Here is an 18,319-nt window from a genome sequence, read left to right as displayed (position 1 = left end):
GTATGAGTCAACTACTGAGAAATGCAGATCTCATCATTTGATGGACTTCGTATTTTCATGTTAATAAATATCACGTCAAAAGACGGAATCTGTTCAGTTCTAATACATACTGTGTAATTTTTAGTATGTAAATTTGCCATAGATTGCGTTTTTGTAATATCGATTATTTTTTTAGTTTCATTTTGAGTCGTAACCGAGATTGATGTTATCGTGTTTGTGTATGTTTTGTGAATTAGTGAGTTACTGTTTTGTTTACATTTGATATAAAAGTTACAATGGCTAACAGTGGTTATGATAATATAATTGATGTTTTTTGGTGATCTTCAAAGTGGTGATGAAGATATTGCTTTTGATGATGATGATGTGGATTTTGTAAATGAAGACTGCAGTAATAGTACAGGTAATAAAATTTTCGTAAATAACCTAAATTAATTTTGTTTTTCAGGTTGTTTTAATTTGAATTATTTTCTTTCCATTACATTTTTTTTGTGATTAACATGTAAAAGCTTAGGCCTTCCTGTAGAAAAAAAGAGACTATGCACATATAAAAGAATAACCTCCATCTGTTTTTGTAACTTTTCTGTCTAGTAACATGCCAAACTGAGTATATAGTAGTAAATAATGTACATTTATAAATGAGTAACCTGCATTTATCTGCACTTGGCTACATCTATTTTATGTATATTTTTCAAGTTATGTTTTTTGTAAGACAAATTGTAACAACAAACAAATTATTAGCCATTCATTTGAATTGTTTTATTTTCATTCATAAAAATATTGTCTTATTTTTACATAATATTGCCAGAAAAATACTATAGCCCTTATTCATAAATTATTGTTGCCTTATGTTCCTTTTCTTCTTTCACAGATTCTGAAGAAAGTGAAGTTGATGAGAACAGGATTCAAGTTGTTGGAAGTGATGATGGTTGGACAACTGTAGATAAGATACCTGATATTGATATTTTTTGTGATGATTATGGAATGACTGATGTTCCTGAAGTTGACAGAGTTATGTTTTGGAATTTTTTCATTATTATATTGATAATGATTTGCTTCATCTTTTGAAGCAACAAACTAACATCTATACGCAGCAGAAACTAAGGCAGTTAAAAGCCACAGAAAAGTTATCATCTGGCTGCAGGATGAATATTTGGAAGACAGTCACTATAGCTTAAATAAATAAATTTCTATCTATAATGTTACACATGTCCATCAGTAGAAAGCCACAGATATCTGACCACTGGTCCAAAAATCCTTTTAAAATTTATAAAAATCCTTTAATATAATTTTATAAAATTAAATTTTAGCATTTTATTTTCTACTTTGCAGGAAGTTAAGCAATCATTTAAAGTAGTTTTACTTCTGCTGAAGTGTTTTGAGTTAAGTGAATACATTTTATGTTTTCCTTTTATTGGAAATCTTACTGGTAACAGCTATTGATCTTAGCAGATAAATATAAACAGACAAACCACCTTTCTTCAATCAGAAACTTTTCAAATGCTATTTCTTCTGAATAAACAATCTGTTGCAGTTACATAGTTGAGCAAGCACGATCATAGTTGTCTTCATTATTATCTAATTAAATAATAACATGTATTTATTAATTGAAACATTTAAAAGTTTCAGTAAATATAAAGTTATTTTAAGTTTCATTTTATGATCAGTTAGAAATTTATTAAAATAAAGTTTTGTTTTTCTTTGTTACTTGACTGATTTATGAAAATTGTCAATCTTCACAATATTTTGAACCTTAGATGGTGCAGCTACAAATTAATCAGTAGAGATATATAAACAAACAAATTAATTTACATTATATAAGTTATGATTTTTTATTTCTCAAATCTGATGAAAGTATACATTCCATATATAAATGAAGTCGCAATTTGCGTGTAAGAAGTATGTTTTTGAAGTCATTATTTTTATAATATCACATCTACACATTAATTAGTAATTATGATTCAATAAATTACATCGCACTTATTTCAGCGTATGTATGCATGATGTTTGGAAAGTTTAACAGTACCGTGTGTTTATGATAAACATTAATAACTAGAAATATGTGGCTGCAATCTTTACATTTTACCACTTTATTTTAGGTAATAGAGCTTTATTGTAAAGTGTAATTTAATGTTAAATTTTTAGATAAAATATTTATTTTTGGTTTAAACACTTTTATATTTTAATTAATAGATAAATGGGAAGAAAATAGCTGAAAAGAAAAAAATTATTATAATGTTGTGAGGTCAAATAAAATTGAAATCTGTCTGTTATGTACATGACACTATATTTCCTACTCTTATCTTAAAATTCTTAATTGTAAGAATATAAAAATATTTGTTTTATAATAATTTCTTCATTCATATTTGATTTTTTGAAACAAAATCAACAGTTTAGAATAACATATTGAGTAGTTATTTAGTCATTCAGTGCACTGTTGGAGCATCCTCTATGGATACTCCAGGGATTAATTTGTTGTTTCACAATCAAGCACTTTAATGAGGCCAGGAAATTCACTTAAAGCCCCTTTCCTACAACCAATTTAAAAAGCTTCTTCCTAATTATTAAAATTTCTAATCTAAGAAGGAAATCATTAACTTTATTTTAATTATAATATTTTTTTTTTTTTGTTATTGTGGGTAAAGATTTTTTTATTTATTTTATAACTGCTGATATGATATTTATTACAAATCAGCTTAACAGTGTAGAAAGCACCTTTTTGTTATTAATTTTCAACAAAATTTAATTATAATTCTTGATTAATATTAATGTAAGTGTACTTTAAATTTGTCTTTTAGGTTGGATTATCATAATCTATTATAGCCTATAAAGAAACTAATATATAATAATTTATGTATGAAAAAAATGCATTTTGAATACATTTTATGATCATAATGTTTGTTTAAATTTCATTTTCAGATTGTTCAATATGCGGCCCAGGTCAATTTAGATGCCCAGAAGGAAAATGTATTCCATCTTTGTGGGTTTGTAATTATCAAAGAGACTGTGAAAAGGGTGAAGATGAGTTCTTGGCATGCCGTAAGTTGTAATTTTTTGGTTTTTAAGATAAATATTTTACGCTTTACTAAGATTAGTTAAATTATTTGAATGTTGTCATAACTTGTATTTTGTCTTCATTTGATGTGTCTATGTTAAAATAACCTTCTACTCAAAAAAATGTTAAATTTGGAATATTTTTAGTTTTATTTATGTTTCATGTGACAAACCCTGAAATCTAAATGTAACTAGGTGACATTATATATTGAATTGTTTGTTCATATGTTTTTACAATAGTTCTGTCATTTTTAAAATGGATAAGTTCATTTTGATTGTTTCATATGATAATCTAAAAATCTAGAAAATTTAATTGATGTTCTTGATTTGAGACCCATAAGCATATCTACATGTATTGTTCATGTAATAGTGTATCTGTAGCCAGTTATGACCATTGATCATTATTCTAGAAATGTTAATTGAAATGTTGTTAATGTCAGGTGGCCTGTGAATTATTAACCACCAATATGGGAAGGATAACACTAACAACCTTTGAGATTTAGACACCATAATTAATAATTAAGTATGCCAATGTCTAATAATGTCTACAATGACTTCTAATAATGTCACCAATGTTTAATAATTAAATATAATCATATATTATATTAATAAATAGGTAATAGAAACAAAATAGTACAGTAAAACAAACTATATGTTTGAAAATAGAGTAAGTTAAAGTGTTATAAAATTTAGACTTAATCTGGCTGGAAAAAAAGTTTAAATACTATAAAAATGCTTCTCTAGATTAGGAAAATTACTTGTACTGGTTGGAACTTAGTACAGTTTTAATCAGAAACTACTTTGAGATGAAATACAATCTCAAATCATCCTTCTGATAGTTGAAGAAAATTTAGTTTATGTAAATAAAATAGTTGCAACTTTGAATTAGGAAAGTGATTGAACAAAAAGCTTTTTTGTTATATTAGGAAAAATTCTATTTACCAGTTAAAAAATCATTTTTAAAATCTTGTCAGCTAAAATATAAAATCAGGCTTTGTTATGCTAAGAGAAAATTTCCATGCAATAAAAATATATAAAATTGTTTTTTAATTAAAAATGAAGAAAAAGCTTTTGTCCTTTAAAAATGCAGATACATTTGTTAAAACAGTTATTTTTAAGATAAAATGAGTTGAATTTTAATCGCAATACTGTTTTGTATTTAGATATAATGTTTTTAGTTATGCATGAGTTACCAACATCGTTAGTTCTGATGATATTGTTGTTGCGTTGTAATTATAGCGGAAACTATTGTTGGTATTTTTGTTTTATAATTAAGAATACATTTCTAAATATAAATACGCAGTTGGATAAATTAGGAACACTAGATATAGGTCTGTTAAATAAGATTTATATTTAATCAACCAGTTGAATGCAATATCTACTCGTATTAATTTTTAATTAGAAGCATGATTACTACGAGGGATATCTCTAAAGTAACGACCACTGAGAAATTTCTCTTCTTAAGTTTGCCGAACCATCGTTCATGGCCACGCTAATAATATACACCCCCTATTGCTGTCTGTAAGTTGTCGCGTTGTATAAGTATCTTTGAGTACGTGTGAGTTATTACGTTATAAAATCAAGAGGACTGCGATTGCCGCCGACTGTGAAATACGTGGATTCATACGTTTTTTAAACCATTAAGCCGGCTGAAATTCATAGTCACCTGGTTGCTGTGTACGGTGATAAACATCCGAAAATGGTGTGAAAGGTTTAGAAATAACAGAATTAATGTGCACGGTGAAGAACGTTTGGGGAGCCCCCTCGATAATCACCGAGGACTTGTTGAAACGCATCGATGATGAAATCAGAAAACATCATCGCTCAACGATCTCCGACCTGGCCTTCTTTTTCCTGATGTTTCAAGAACTATTATTGGTCGCATTGTTCATGTAGGCTTCAGAAAGGTTTCTGCACCTTGGGTGCCGCACGTCTTAACGGAACATCACAAAAAATCCGAATGGGATTTGCTCTGGAATTTTTGATGCGCTACTTAGACAAAGGTGATGAGTTCCTTAATTCAATTGTTACCGGCGATGAAACATGGATTTCGTATTACACGCCAGAGAGAAAACGGCAGTCAGTGAATGGCATCATCCTCAATCACCAATCAGACCAACAAAGGTCCAGCCACACCATTTGGACGTAAACTGATGGTTACAGTTTTTTGGGATGGGTTTGGCATACTGCTGATTGATTTCATGCCACGTGGAACTACTAATGCAGAAGCCTTACAGCAAAACTATACGTAAGTTACGGCGCACCATTCAAAATCAGTGACGTGAGCGGCTGACCGACGGCGTCGTCCTGCTGCACGATAATGCACGTCAACATGTTGCGGGTCTGACACGTGATTTACTGAAAACATTTGAATAGGAAATTTACGATTACCCAGCATGTGGTCCGGACTTAGCTCCTTCTGATTACCATTTATTTGGAAAATTGAAAGAATTTTTGAGTGGTAAGCAGATCGCGCGGGTGACGATGAACTTAAAAGTGATGTTAATCAGTGGCTAAGTGGACTGGCTGCAGAAGAATTCGACAAGTATATATTGTACCCGGTGTATCGCCACGATAAATTCATGTGGCGATTTATAGAGAAGTAGCATAAGGTATACAGTTTAAGAGAAATAAAAAATATTGATAAAGTTTTCAGAATAAACTTTTTTACAATGAAGTGGTCTTTACTTTAGAGATAACCTGTCGTATTTTTAAAAATTTTAACACTACATTTCTATAAATTGCTTCAAGTGATGTAGTTAAAAATGTGTAATGTACACAAAAAAAATAAAACGTAAAACGCAAAAATGTATAAACTTGCAGGAGATTTTTTTTCAAAATTATTGCTCAAAAATCAACTTTTTATAAAATATGTTTTCATCTTGTTATAAATGAAAAGCAAATAAACAGCAAAAGATCTGGTAAAAAATTAGTATCTAAAGTATTATTAAAATTTTGTAAAATTCTATTTTTTTCATCTTAAATTTTTTTATTATAAAGGTACTAGTTACAAAATTTGGCATTAAAGGTTTAAAATGGCCAGCATTAAAAAAAAAATTAATATTTTTTATTACTTTTTATTCCTTTTAAAAAAGTTCAAATATTATATAATCATGTTTCTGGTAATTCAGCCTCCTCCTTTATTAGCAAGTAATAGAAATTGTTATAAAATCCCCCTTTGCTTAATTAGAATTTCTACATTTAATTATTATTTGTGTTTCATTATGTATTAAAGTTTTACCATTAATGTTATTTCTTAATAGTTCTTTATTATATTTTATTGTTAATTAATATTTAAAATATTAATATTGTTAAAAAAATTTTATTTTTTTTAAATTGAATTTTGTAAGCATATGTTACAAATTATCCCTTTTTAATTGTATAAAGACATATATTTCTTTTTTTATAAATGTTTAAATTATAAAAAGTAATAATGAATTTAATAAAAAAATTATTTTCTTTTAATATAAGAGTAAAAAAAGAAATTTTCCAATATACTGGTTTTGTTACTAGAAGGTATGATGATATCCTAATATTCCAGACGTACTACATTACTCTTTGAATGTTTTGTGAATTTTCCTAGAACATCACAATAACTATATGCTAAAGAAATATTTAAAACATTCTAAGAGTAAACATTATAATATTGTTGAGAGTATATATTAAATATTTAATAATAGTATGGTTTTGTTGATTTTGGTTTCCTGTTTTACTTTATGTAAGCATTTGAATAGCTCCTACCCCTTGTCAGAAAAAGTAAGCAAAGTGTAAAGCACTTTCTCCTCCAGTGCTTACATAATTTTTGAACAACTTCTAAAGATCATGTAAAGTATGTTTATATCAAATTTGAGATATTTTGTAGGCGAGGAATTATTATTTTAAAATACGATTATTATTTTAAAAACGACTGATAAAAAACAGAGCATTTAGTTATGTTATCACTGATTGTTTTCTCTTAAGTTTCAGTATGTAGGAAACCCTTTTCCCTAACTTTGGTTGAAACTTTTGTAAGTACTCGGTTTAATCGTTTTTTATGTAGAGTACATCAGATGTTAAAGGGATAATTCATTAGTTTTGTTGATTAAATACTCTTTCCAGTAATAAGAAATTAAATATAATTTAGAAGTGAAACTAGATTTCTTAACCTCAAATTTTTTTCTTGAATGCATAGCTATAACTACGTACATAGTTTTACTGGATATCATGTCATAGCTTATGGTATGAATTTTTATGACAAATCTAGAAAATGTATTGATTTTATTTTAATATATAGTTTAATAGTGTCATTTTCTTAAACATTTTAGCACCACCTGACTGTGAACCAGGACAGTTGTCATGCAGTCAGTATATATGGAATAAGACATACTGTATTCCACCACATCACAGATGTGACATGACAGTAGACTGTGTTGATGGCACTGATGAAGCTGAATGCAGTAAGTAATTTTATATTACCTAATTATTCTCAGATTATCTTCTACTCTTATTTTTCACTTTCCTTAATAAACTTGTTAAATAAAACTTCAACTTTAAATTTCTTCTTAATTATAATTAATAAAGGGCACAAGTTAAATGTTTGTTTTTCACATTTTTCTTTGTATCTATATTTAACAAGTGAATTATTTTGTTTTGAATTTAATTCTGTTTTTTATCTCCAACATAAGCCTCTTTACAACCTTATTTTATTTCACATTATATTAATCCTTATTTTGCATTTTTGTAATTTTCTGTTAAGCCTTCATAATATTTGTATTTGCTTTCACTTTTTATTCATTAATCAGAACATATTAATAATTTTAATAATTAACTGACAGATTGCTGAATAATATTTTTTGTCTTATAAGATAATTGTTTACGTCTGCAAACTAAATTGTCTCATAATTTCAAGGTTTTTACTGCTAATTTTTGCCAGATAGAAACATAAATGTTTCTAAAAATATAATTTGATACATATTGTTTATTTAAAAAATTATTTTGTTAAGTATTAAATTAAAAATATAAAGAACATGATAAATATAAACTTCCTTTCATTAATTAATTACATAATAATTATGTGAATTAGTTTAATCTAACCTTCCTTTTTTTTTTCTAAATAACATGTATTCTGTTGTACCCATGTTTATATTTTTTAATAACATTCAAATAAAAGTTGATTTAATTATGGAATAAAAAAAGAAAGAATTTAATATTATGGAATATTAATTAAAGAATTAATTCTGAAATATATAATTACTGTCTTCTAATTAAATCTTGTTTTAATTAAGTTTATTATTTGTAGTTTCATGAAAATTAGTGTAAATATATCAGCAATAATATGATATGTTTTGTAAAATGATTGATATTTTCAGGTAATTTTTATTATTATAATGTAATTTCAAAATAAATTATTTAGAATGTATGATTGAATTATATAATATGCTGAAGCTTCAAGCCTATGTGGTGTTTTAATTATCTAAGAAAAAATCTTATGTGGACACCACATGACTTCCTTGTACGTCTATTAAATTACATATATACATTTTTTTTGAATGAAAAGTACATAAAATTTATTTCATTAATAACTTCTGATATTTTTTATATATACATATTTTTTATTGTTATTATTGAATTATTTATTGTAACTTTTTTTTTTTACAATCAGAGGTTAATAATTATTAATAAATCAGTATATTTAAATTAAAAAAAAGAAAAAGTTAAAAAAAAGGAGATTTTTAACTCCTGATTCGAACCGATGTGCATTCCCCTTGTAAGATCCAAATATTGCATTAATTAAAATTTTATTTGGCTAAACTCTGGAACCAATGAAAATAAGTACCACTTATGATGTATCACTAGAAATCTCTCAGTGAGGGCTTATTACTACAGTTAAGAAAAAGTCCAAAATCCATTTTTTTTTTGATTTTGGACACTTTTGGTTCAGTTGATTGCAATCAAAAGAGGAGTTGCATTACAAGATGTTACAACAGTCCCAATACAAAATTTCAACATCCTACAGCAAATCATTTTTGAGTTATGAAAGATACAAATGTACGTACAGATGTCACGTCGAAACTAGTCAAAATGGATTCAGGATTGGCCAAAATTAATATTTCCATTGAAATCTGAAAACCGAAATTTTTCACAATCACAATGCTTCCTTTACTTTGTACAAAAATGGTCCTCCTATTCACGTAAAAAAATACTTCCTGATGTACCAGGGAGTTAAAATTTAAGAGAAATTGTTCTTGGCCTAATTCATTAATGAAAATATTTAAAAATTTGTTGGCAATCTCTCAAAGAATGGTTGATTTCTAAAATATAAAATTTGTTTAAATTCAGTTTATTTTGTTTTCATGATGGTTCATCCAATTTTTTCAGAGTATATATTTTCTTTTTAAATTCAAATAGTGAATCGTATCCTAAATAAAATTCCGTGAAAAACCTTGAAACTTTCAGTTTAATTTACTAACTATCTAAATAGTCCAGTTGCTTAGCTGCTAATTCCAGACTGGACTAAGCTGGCTCAAAGTCGAGTAGATATAGTTTTTCTTAACTGGGTTTGAATATTCTTATGTTATTATTATTCTTTGATTGAAGGAATTCAACTAATTGCAATGTTGCAGAAGTGGTCAGTCTGACCACCTACCTTAGTCACAAGATGAACCAATAATTATGTTTTAAATCTCACTATTATCACAACAAAAAATCTCATCTTTAAAAAAATAAAAAATAATCATATTAATGTACAAGCAACTCTTTCATTTTTAATCTTAATTACTATTTTCAAATTGAGTTTGATTTAACACTTGAATTATAAATATGTTCATTAAATTATGCTGTAGTCTGTATTTACTTTTTTTTTTATTCTTTGTTAGTTTACTATTACTCTGTGCATTCAGTTTAGTGTGCAATTGTATTTGTGATTTATTGCTGTTCCAGATAGGTGACTGAAATGGAGCTCTTCTATTAGACTTCTGAAAGCTTCTTTACTTTCATTTTATTACCAGCAGACTTCTGGTTTAACATTATCTTTTGTATGAAATAGATTTCTACCTGTTTAATTTTTATATTTTGTTTTCTATATTTGTTAGATATAAGTGACGTTATTTCTTGAAAACATCAGTAATTCTTGGTTTAATTAAGAATATAATTAATAAAGGGATAGCATAGAAATAAATAGTAATTAACTCTATTTCCTTTGGTTTTTAAATATTAAATTAAACCCAATTTTTTAAATTTCATTTACTGCTATATTGCGTTCCAATATTCCCTTCTGTTAACTTGATATTTTTTCTTCCTTTAGGTAAGAAATTTCGTGGAACATACTTATAAATTATATTTGAAGAATGTTGCATATTAGGTTGTTTGCTATAAATTTAGATTTAATTGAAAATGTTAGAATCATTTAAAATGTTCACAATTTTAAAATAATAAAATATTTTAATAAAGCCTTAGTTTCTAGCCTTTAAAAAACATTTGTTTATTTATTGCTTCCTAATATTGATCTGTAAGTACACCTACTTAAGTTTTTTCTTATTGTTCAGTTTTACCCCTCAAAAAATGTTGATTAAAAGAAAATTGTTGATTTTGTCAAACATCAGTCGTAGAAACTTTTGTTCTAATTTTATTTTCTTAGTTACATTATTACTATTGTTAAATAATTATTTACTTGTATTATTTCACAAAGTTATTATGTCAGTATTACTAAATTTTGTGATCTTTTCAGCATATAGGAAGTGTCAACCTGATGATTTTCATTGTGAAACTAATGGGCCATGCTTACCAAAGTCAAAGCAATGTGATGGATATTTTGATTGTAGAAATAAAAAAGATGAAGAAGGCTGCAGTACTTCTCATGGTATTTCTTGTGCTTTAGATCAGTTCCGTTGTGCTAATGGACAACGTTGTGTTGATAATTTTAGTAAATGTAATCACAGAAATGACTGTGGCGATAATAGTGATGAAGAAAATTGCAGTAAATATAAATTTACTTATTGAGAAGGTTAGTTTAAGAAGGTTACATTTTAAGTTATTATCTTATATTTTGTTTTACATTTTTTTATTTTTAATTTATCATATATATTAATGAAGTTTAAAAAACGTTGTATATAAATGATTTTTTTAAAATGATTTCAGTTTTTAATTGGCATGTTAAAATACTCATTGTATGTAATATAATATTACAACCAGTTTATGAATAGAATGTGATAAACTTCTCAGTAACATGCAATATATTTAGAATATAATTTTTGAAAACAGCTTTTTTTCGGAAATTTTAACTTAATTTTGACTAAACAAAATCCTAAAGATTTAAAAAGCCATATAAGAAATCATAACCTATAAATGACTAACATGCAATACTCTCAAAGTATATAATTATAATGCTAGTATTATTACTACTATTACTATATGTAATACTAATAATGCATGTGTAATAAATATAAAATAATATAATATAGCCAAGATATATAAGGAAAAGAATTCATCAGTTGATTTGATTGCATTATATGTGTTACATGCATAATCATAACATTAATTGGGAATCTGTAATGAGACATTTCCTCTTAAAAATTGCATAGCCATTCTAAGGAATAATGCACATCCCGTATTAGACATTGAGGAATTACGAATAAAGTTCTTTCTTCACTCTACTGTTGTACGTATCAACCTGCCAAATCCAACAAAATGTTAGTGGTATTCATCCATATAAGCTACACTTTGTTTCAGTATAGGTCTGGCTGTAAACGTGATCAGGAAAGGAAACTCTGACTAGTACCATTTTGTATCTTATATGCTTTATATCCATTACAGTCATAGGACTAAGGCAGATAGTATAAAACAAATTAATATTCCATATTTTATAGAAGTCTATGCACTGCTCCCATTCAGTTGAGGAAATAGATCAGATTATTAATTTAAAATTATTTTAATGATTTTTGAATGATTTTTTACCTTAACTACAACAAAGTAAAACTTGAAATAAATATCACATTCTTGGAAGTACCAATTGCTTTTGAAATACTTAAGTTTGAGATGTCAATAAGTCATTAAAAAGAAAATATACGAATAATCCTAATTTCTTTTTAATTCAATATACATCTTATTTATCCACTTCTTTAATTCTAAACATTCTCATTGATTCCATTCATATTGTTTCCTTCCTATTTAATTGTAATCTTTCTCACTCCTTTCCCCTAAACCTAATATAAGTATGCTATTACACATGATGGGATGTTTTACTACACCTGATCTGGTAATATTTCAAAATCTCACATCTTATGAATTTCCAACCACCCTACTTTTAAAACTGAAAAAAATTCTAAAAATAGCTTTAGAATGTAGGGCTCTTCTAAATTTATTATTGTAATTCTTTTTAAGTGTACATACATATTCATTTAATAATTCACAGGACCCTTTTATACTCCTATTACTTTAAGCCTTACTAGCTGAGTCGTAAGTGAAGATTTTATTTTACAAAAAAATACTGCTAGGAAAAGTAATAATCAGCAGAATTATCTCTGGGATATTTTAGGGTAATTGCTTAGGACTGAAATTTATGAATTTGGGTCAACATTAAAAAAAGCTGGGTCAAATAAACTGGGAATTTGGGTTTTTAAGCTGGGAATTTGGGACAAATAAAAAGTAAGCTGAGGAAATAAAATAAAATGTGTAGTCTTGTCTAATACAAAAATTTTTGCAGCAGAAATCTAAAAATAATAAGTTTAGTTACATTAGATCCTCTAAATCCACCGATCTCCGTAGTGGAGTGGTAGTGTTCCGGCCTTTCATCCAGAGGTCTTGGTTTCGAATCCCAGTCAGACTTGTCATTTTTCACACACTACAAAATATTCCATTTCCATATCTCATGGACAAGCTTTAAACTTGTGGTGAGAGCATCAGCAAAAAAATTAAGATAATCAATTATTGGCATTTCTTAGATATTTGTAACAATTTTGAACAATTTTTTTTGTTTTAAACAAATGAATCTGTTTAATTCTTTAATACATAAATTATATGAAATTTTGCTGTTTCAGATTTTGCACCATGTCATGTTGGCCAATTTCGTTGTGCCAATGCACTTTGTATACCATTAAGTTACCACTGTGATGGCTACCGGGACTGTATTGACGGTAGTGATGAAGCAAATTGTACTGCAATTGCTTGTCCAGAAAATAAGTTCCTTTGTCCCCATGGGGCTCCTGGCGGTCAACCTAAGTGTGTATCCAAATCACAATTGTGTGATGGTAAACATGATTGTGAAGATTCTGCTGACGAGGAGACTGCTTGTTGTAAGTTTTAATAACATTTAAAATAATTTTTAATGGTTTTAAATTTTTTTTAAATTTCATACATTCCTAAAAAAAATTACAATATCTCATTATGTAAACCAGAAAAATGTTGTCTAGGCTTTTATTTATAACACCTTTTTTAAAATTACATCACCATTTGTATTCTGTTCTGTACTGCTTAAATTTATTTATTACTGCTACATAGTTGCAACACTATTATTTCATTAAAATTTTATTTTTGTATATTAATATGATTTAAAATGTTTTTGGTGTTTAATCATGTTGGTCAACATTGTCTTGGAAGATGCACAAAAAGATGAACAGAATTTTATTAAAATGCATGCGTGATGTTTTAACAAAGATCTCCCCTTCCAATACTTGGTGGGAATGAGTATGACCATAATTTCTTGATTAAATATTTGTTATTTATAAAGTTTGGTTTAATGATTCGGATTGTTACTTTTGTAAACAATCAAAGACCAAAAGTATTTATTGTTAATAATAATGATACATGTAAAGAATATTATTATTCCTTTAAAATTATTATTAATATGCAGTGAAACTACCCTTAATTGACACTTCCAAATAATGGACTTCTCTTAATAATGAACACTTTTATATTCCCTAGCTATTTTGTATTGGAGTTAATGGATAAAACACTTTGCAATAGCGAACAATGAATTTACCTTTAAAACTCTTCAATCAGTTTTGAAAAACAGACAGCGGGAATAAAGTTGTAATTTTTTTTGTCTAATTTTATACTCAATGTAACTAATTTGTTTATCTGTTGTGAATTGCATCACTTCCCGCCTAGTTGCAGATGTTATGATTTCAATCAATTCATCATGCATGATTAGTCATCAATTATGTGCAAATTTATACTGTACATTGAATATGGGTAACATTTTTATTATATTATGGTACTGTAAATTTTATTGTAGTATATTTGCTATATATATATGTTTACTGTAGATTCAATTCTGTGTATTTTATAAAAATTGTTGCAACCATCATTACTGCAACTTAAGATGTCTCAAAAATATAAATGCTTGACATTAAAAGAAAAAGTAGCAGTTATAAATGTCAATTAAAAAGATAAACTCAAGTGTGCATGTTATGGCAAAACATTTTGATGTCAAGAAAATTCAGATAAGCGATATCTTAAAAACCAAACTTGATATCCTAAACTCATGGAATGAAAATGACAATCAGTTAAGAGAATGTGCATTTCCTAAAATGCCAGGCCTAGCGGTTGACAGTTCCACTTATGAGTGATTTAGCAGGACTTGTGCTAATAACATTCTGGTTTCTGGAACCTTGATATGTTAGAAAACCTTAAAAATTGTGTAAGAACTCAGTTACGCATGTATTTTTTTAACATGATGAATTTCAAACTAAATAAAACGTTTCATTTAAAAATGTTTGTAGTGAAATGTCTGGGATTGTAGATGAGATCTTGATGTCTGAGTGGAGGGAAAGTTAAAGTTAATGAAATACGCATGAGTTGAAATATTGATGTAAGAAATATAACGCATGATGTAAGAAATATTTTTAATTGTAATGAGACTGGTCTTTTTTCAGGGCTTTGCCCAGTAAAACAATAAAAAAATACAGAAAAGAAAAATCAAAAGAAAGATTAATAATCGGAAAAGCTACAAAACCATGATGTTTTAAGGATATAAACATAAATTGATTAGAAATTGAATGATATTCAAATAAAAAATCCTGGATGATTAGGGATGTAGTGATGCTCTGGTTGTTAATTTGATTGTAGAATGGGAAGGAAAAATAGTAACGTCATACTATTCTTGGAAAATGCAAAATCTCACCGTAACATTAGCGTAGAAAATGTAAAATTGATGTTTCTTTCCCCAAATATCACTCCAGTATGTTGACTGCCTGATAAGGAGATCATCCAGAAAAAAATTTAGTACAGAAAAAGAGGGTTATGGTACTTATTGCCAACAATGAAAGTTACGGATGTTGATGAGCTTTCTAAAAGCATTAATGTATTGGATGCAGTTTTTATGAATTTGTATAGCAATAAAGCAGGTTACTACTACAACAGTGAGAAATTGTTTCGTACGATAATGACGACAATGAACCCAGATTTACCATCATGAGTAAGGACATGAGAGAAGAGGTTAGAAAATTAAAGCAATATTTCTTACAAAAACAATTACCAGAAGGCATTATTTTAATTTCATAAATGCAGTCGCTTACTGAAATAAATTCATACCAGGAGTTAGTTCAAAGTAAAATAGACAGCTATTTTAAGTCATCTACATATAAATGAATTGTATGTATTCTTATTTGAATTTTTATTTTTATTTTTTACATTACTTTTTGTACATGTGTTTTGATTAATATTCTTGTACACTGTAGCTTCTTTGATTAATATTTTTATAGCTTACATTGTTTTTCATTCCATTTTAGTATAGTACAGTAATTTTATTCTCTATTTTATGGGTCGACTACAATAGTACAGTATTATTTTTTTTTATTAAGTATAAACATAGAAGAAAGTATTTTATTTTCAGAAAAACAATAAAAAGCTTGACTTTTTACAAAGTCATATTAATTTTTTTTTTAATTTTAATGTACATTAAATAAATTTGTAATACAGTTATTCTATTCAAAGTGTTTTTTTTTCTGTACAATAAGCAAACATAATACACTTACTATTATAATAATTACATACGCTATTATAATTATATAATATGTCTGATATTGGGAAGTTTTACTGTATTTTTTTCTGCTAAGATTGTCATAATTTTTGCATTGGATCAACCTTTCTTAGCTTCATGATAAATCTTATGTTGATGTATTTTGGATATACTGTATTTTCAAAACTCACTGTACTATGTAATTATGACAAAGCTGAGGAAGGTAGATAAGTGTACTCAATAAAAAGAAAACAAAAAAAATTAAATCTGTAGTTTATCCTCTTTTTTATAATTATTGTTAATGATAGAACTATGAATGTTGATGTTTTATCATAATGTAGTAAATATTTTAAGGAAAAATGGCAATTCTGTTAGTCTGATTTAAAGAGATATATCACATTTTATTGTTATGTGTTGCCTATTTTAAAAACTTTTTAGGTTAAATAAAATTTATTTGGCATATGATCTGCAAAAACTTAATATTATGATTATTTTTACTGTACAATACAACTTAATTAACCAGTATTGTGATTTTCATTTACTAAGCTTTCTGAGAACTAAACAAAAAAAAGAAGAATATTACTTATCTGGATACAGTTGTTTAGATTCAAATATGATGAGTAATTTAATTCTTGTTTGATATTCACTGGTACATTATTTTATTTTGACTATTCTAGTTTACAAATATGGTTGAAAATTTTGTTGTTTGTATTACAAATTGCAAATTTGCATTTGAATAGGGCTGTAATAATAATGTAATCAGCTAATCTGTAAACCAGAATGCAGTAAATCACACAGATGGTCTTGTTGACTAAATGTGAACAGTTTGTGCAAATAACAAAATGTTTTGTTTACAAGTGGGTGATTAGTGTGTGCATTTTAATAACAAAGGAATATTAAATGAACCGTTGAGTTACCTGAAACAAAAGAAAATAAGACAAATTCAATTAGCGGTTGTGAAATTAGTTTTGTTTTAGTTATTAAATTCATTACATTTATGATAGCATTGACCCTTTTCAAACAAAAATATTTATTAGGAATGATTAGGTGGTCCATTTTTACTCCTTAAATATTTAGCCTGAGGTAGAACTATTTATATAGACTTTTTTTTACAGAAATAGAATCGCTAGCTAGGTAGGTACATAAGAAAAGCTACACCCTCCTCCAGACTAGATATACAAAGAAAACTGAATTTTTACATCCCACATCCGTTAGATATCCAGTGAGAAATCATTGAAAAACACCATTTTAATATCAAGGTGGAAGAAAATAAAGGAAAAAAGTGGAGGTTAGAAAGGAGTAATCCACAGAAGGATTGCTAAACAAGACAACTCGCTCAAAGAAATTCTAAGCCCCCTTTAAGGCAGCAGGGATTCCTCTCGTACAAGATCAGAGCACTTTTACCAAGAATAGAAGCAAAAAAATAATAGTTAAATGAAGATATCGGTTTGTTTCATCAATCAAAACCCGTTCTCTATCTGTAAACGTAGATAAAATTCATTTTTATTATAATTAAATGTTTGGGGGTATCTAAGGAAAAGTTGACTGTCACGACAATAATTTTATTCTTATTTCATTTATTTTACACAATGAAATGTCTCAAAATCAATTGCTTTTCATGGCTATTCTTTACATTATAAACAAATAATTGTTGTGTACAATAAGAATAATTTAGTTAAATTATATATTGCATTTCAATTTTATAACAATGATGAAAAAAATCAAGTGATGTACTGTTAACTGATAAATACTCAAAATATTATTAGAAAGGTTTAAAATATGAATAACAGTCTTCTTGAAATATAAGCCAACCAATGTATTAGATAATCTTATGAAGTTTCATTGCAGTAACTAACAAAACTCATAAAAATTTGTATATATATATAATTTAACATTATATGAAATTATAACTTATATTCTTCTTAATTGATTTGTATTTTTTTTTGTTTATAAATATTTTCACAACTACATTTATGTTCATAATATCATTTAAAATTTCACAATGATAACATTATAATTTATGTTAAAAAAGAGAAATCATTAAAAAGAATAAGTTTTAATGTAATAAAAATAGAATTTAATACAGACTGAAGATAAAATATATACCAGAAACAGATAAGGCACTGACCAGATACTGGCATATCTTGATATGTAATGTTACTAAGTTTGTTCTCTTTATTATACTGATGTTTCATTTGTTGCATTTATATTGTAATTTGCCACACAAAATATCTGTGTTTCGCGTGACATTTAATGCCAGATCTACATAAAATTATTAAAAAAGTTAGAAATAAAAGTAACTGCAGTATCAAAAGAGAAAGTTACCTATCGATG

At 27.1% G+C, this 18,319-nt stretch overlaps 1 protein-coding gene across 2 annotated transcripts in view; it reads left to right on the top strand.

Annotated features, from left to right (window-relative positions):
- Window positions 1–252: 252 nt before the first annotated feature.
- LOC142321409 (uncharacterized) overlaps window positions 253–18,319 on the top strand; it is a 65,723-nt gene continuing 47,656 nt past the window's right edge. For both annotated transcript variants that reach the window (XR_012755625.1, XM_075359476.1), the window contains exons 1-5: window positions 253–400; window positions 2,917–3,036; window positions 7,356–7,487; window positions 10,757–11,005; window positions 13,065–13,319. Coding sequence is in view for 1 of the 2 variants with exons in the window: in XM_075359476.1 (XP_075215591.1) it covers window positions 307–400; window positions 2,917–3,036; window positions 7,356–7,487; window positions 10,757–11,005; window positions 13,065–13,319 (850 nt within the window). In the remaining variant the exon portion in view is untranslated. The remainder of the gene's footprint in view (window positions 401–2,916; window positions 3,037–7,355; window positions 7,488–10,756; window positions 11,006–13,064; window positions 13,320–18,319) is intronic.

Source organism: Lycorma delicatula, chromosome 3 (genome assembly GCF_047948215.1).
Source record: "Lycorma delicatula isolate Av1 chromosome 3, ASM4794821v1, whole genome shotgun sequence".
Lineage (NCBI taxonomy): Eukaryota > Metazoa > Arthropoda > Insecta > Hemiptera > Fulgoridae > Lycorma > Lycorma delicatula.
Note: the sequence above shows the minus strand (reverse complement) of the source record. Positions and strands in the feature narration are given on the sequence as shown.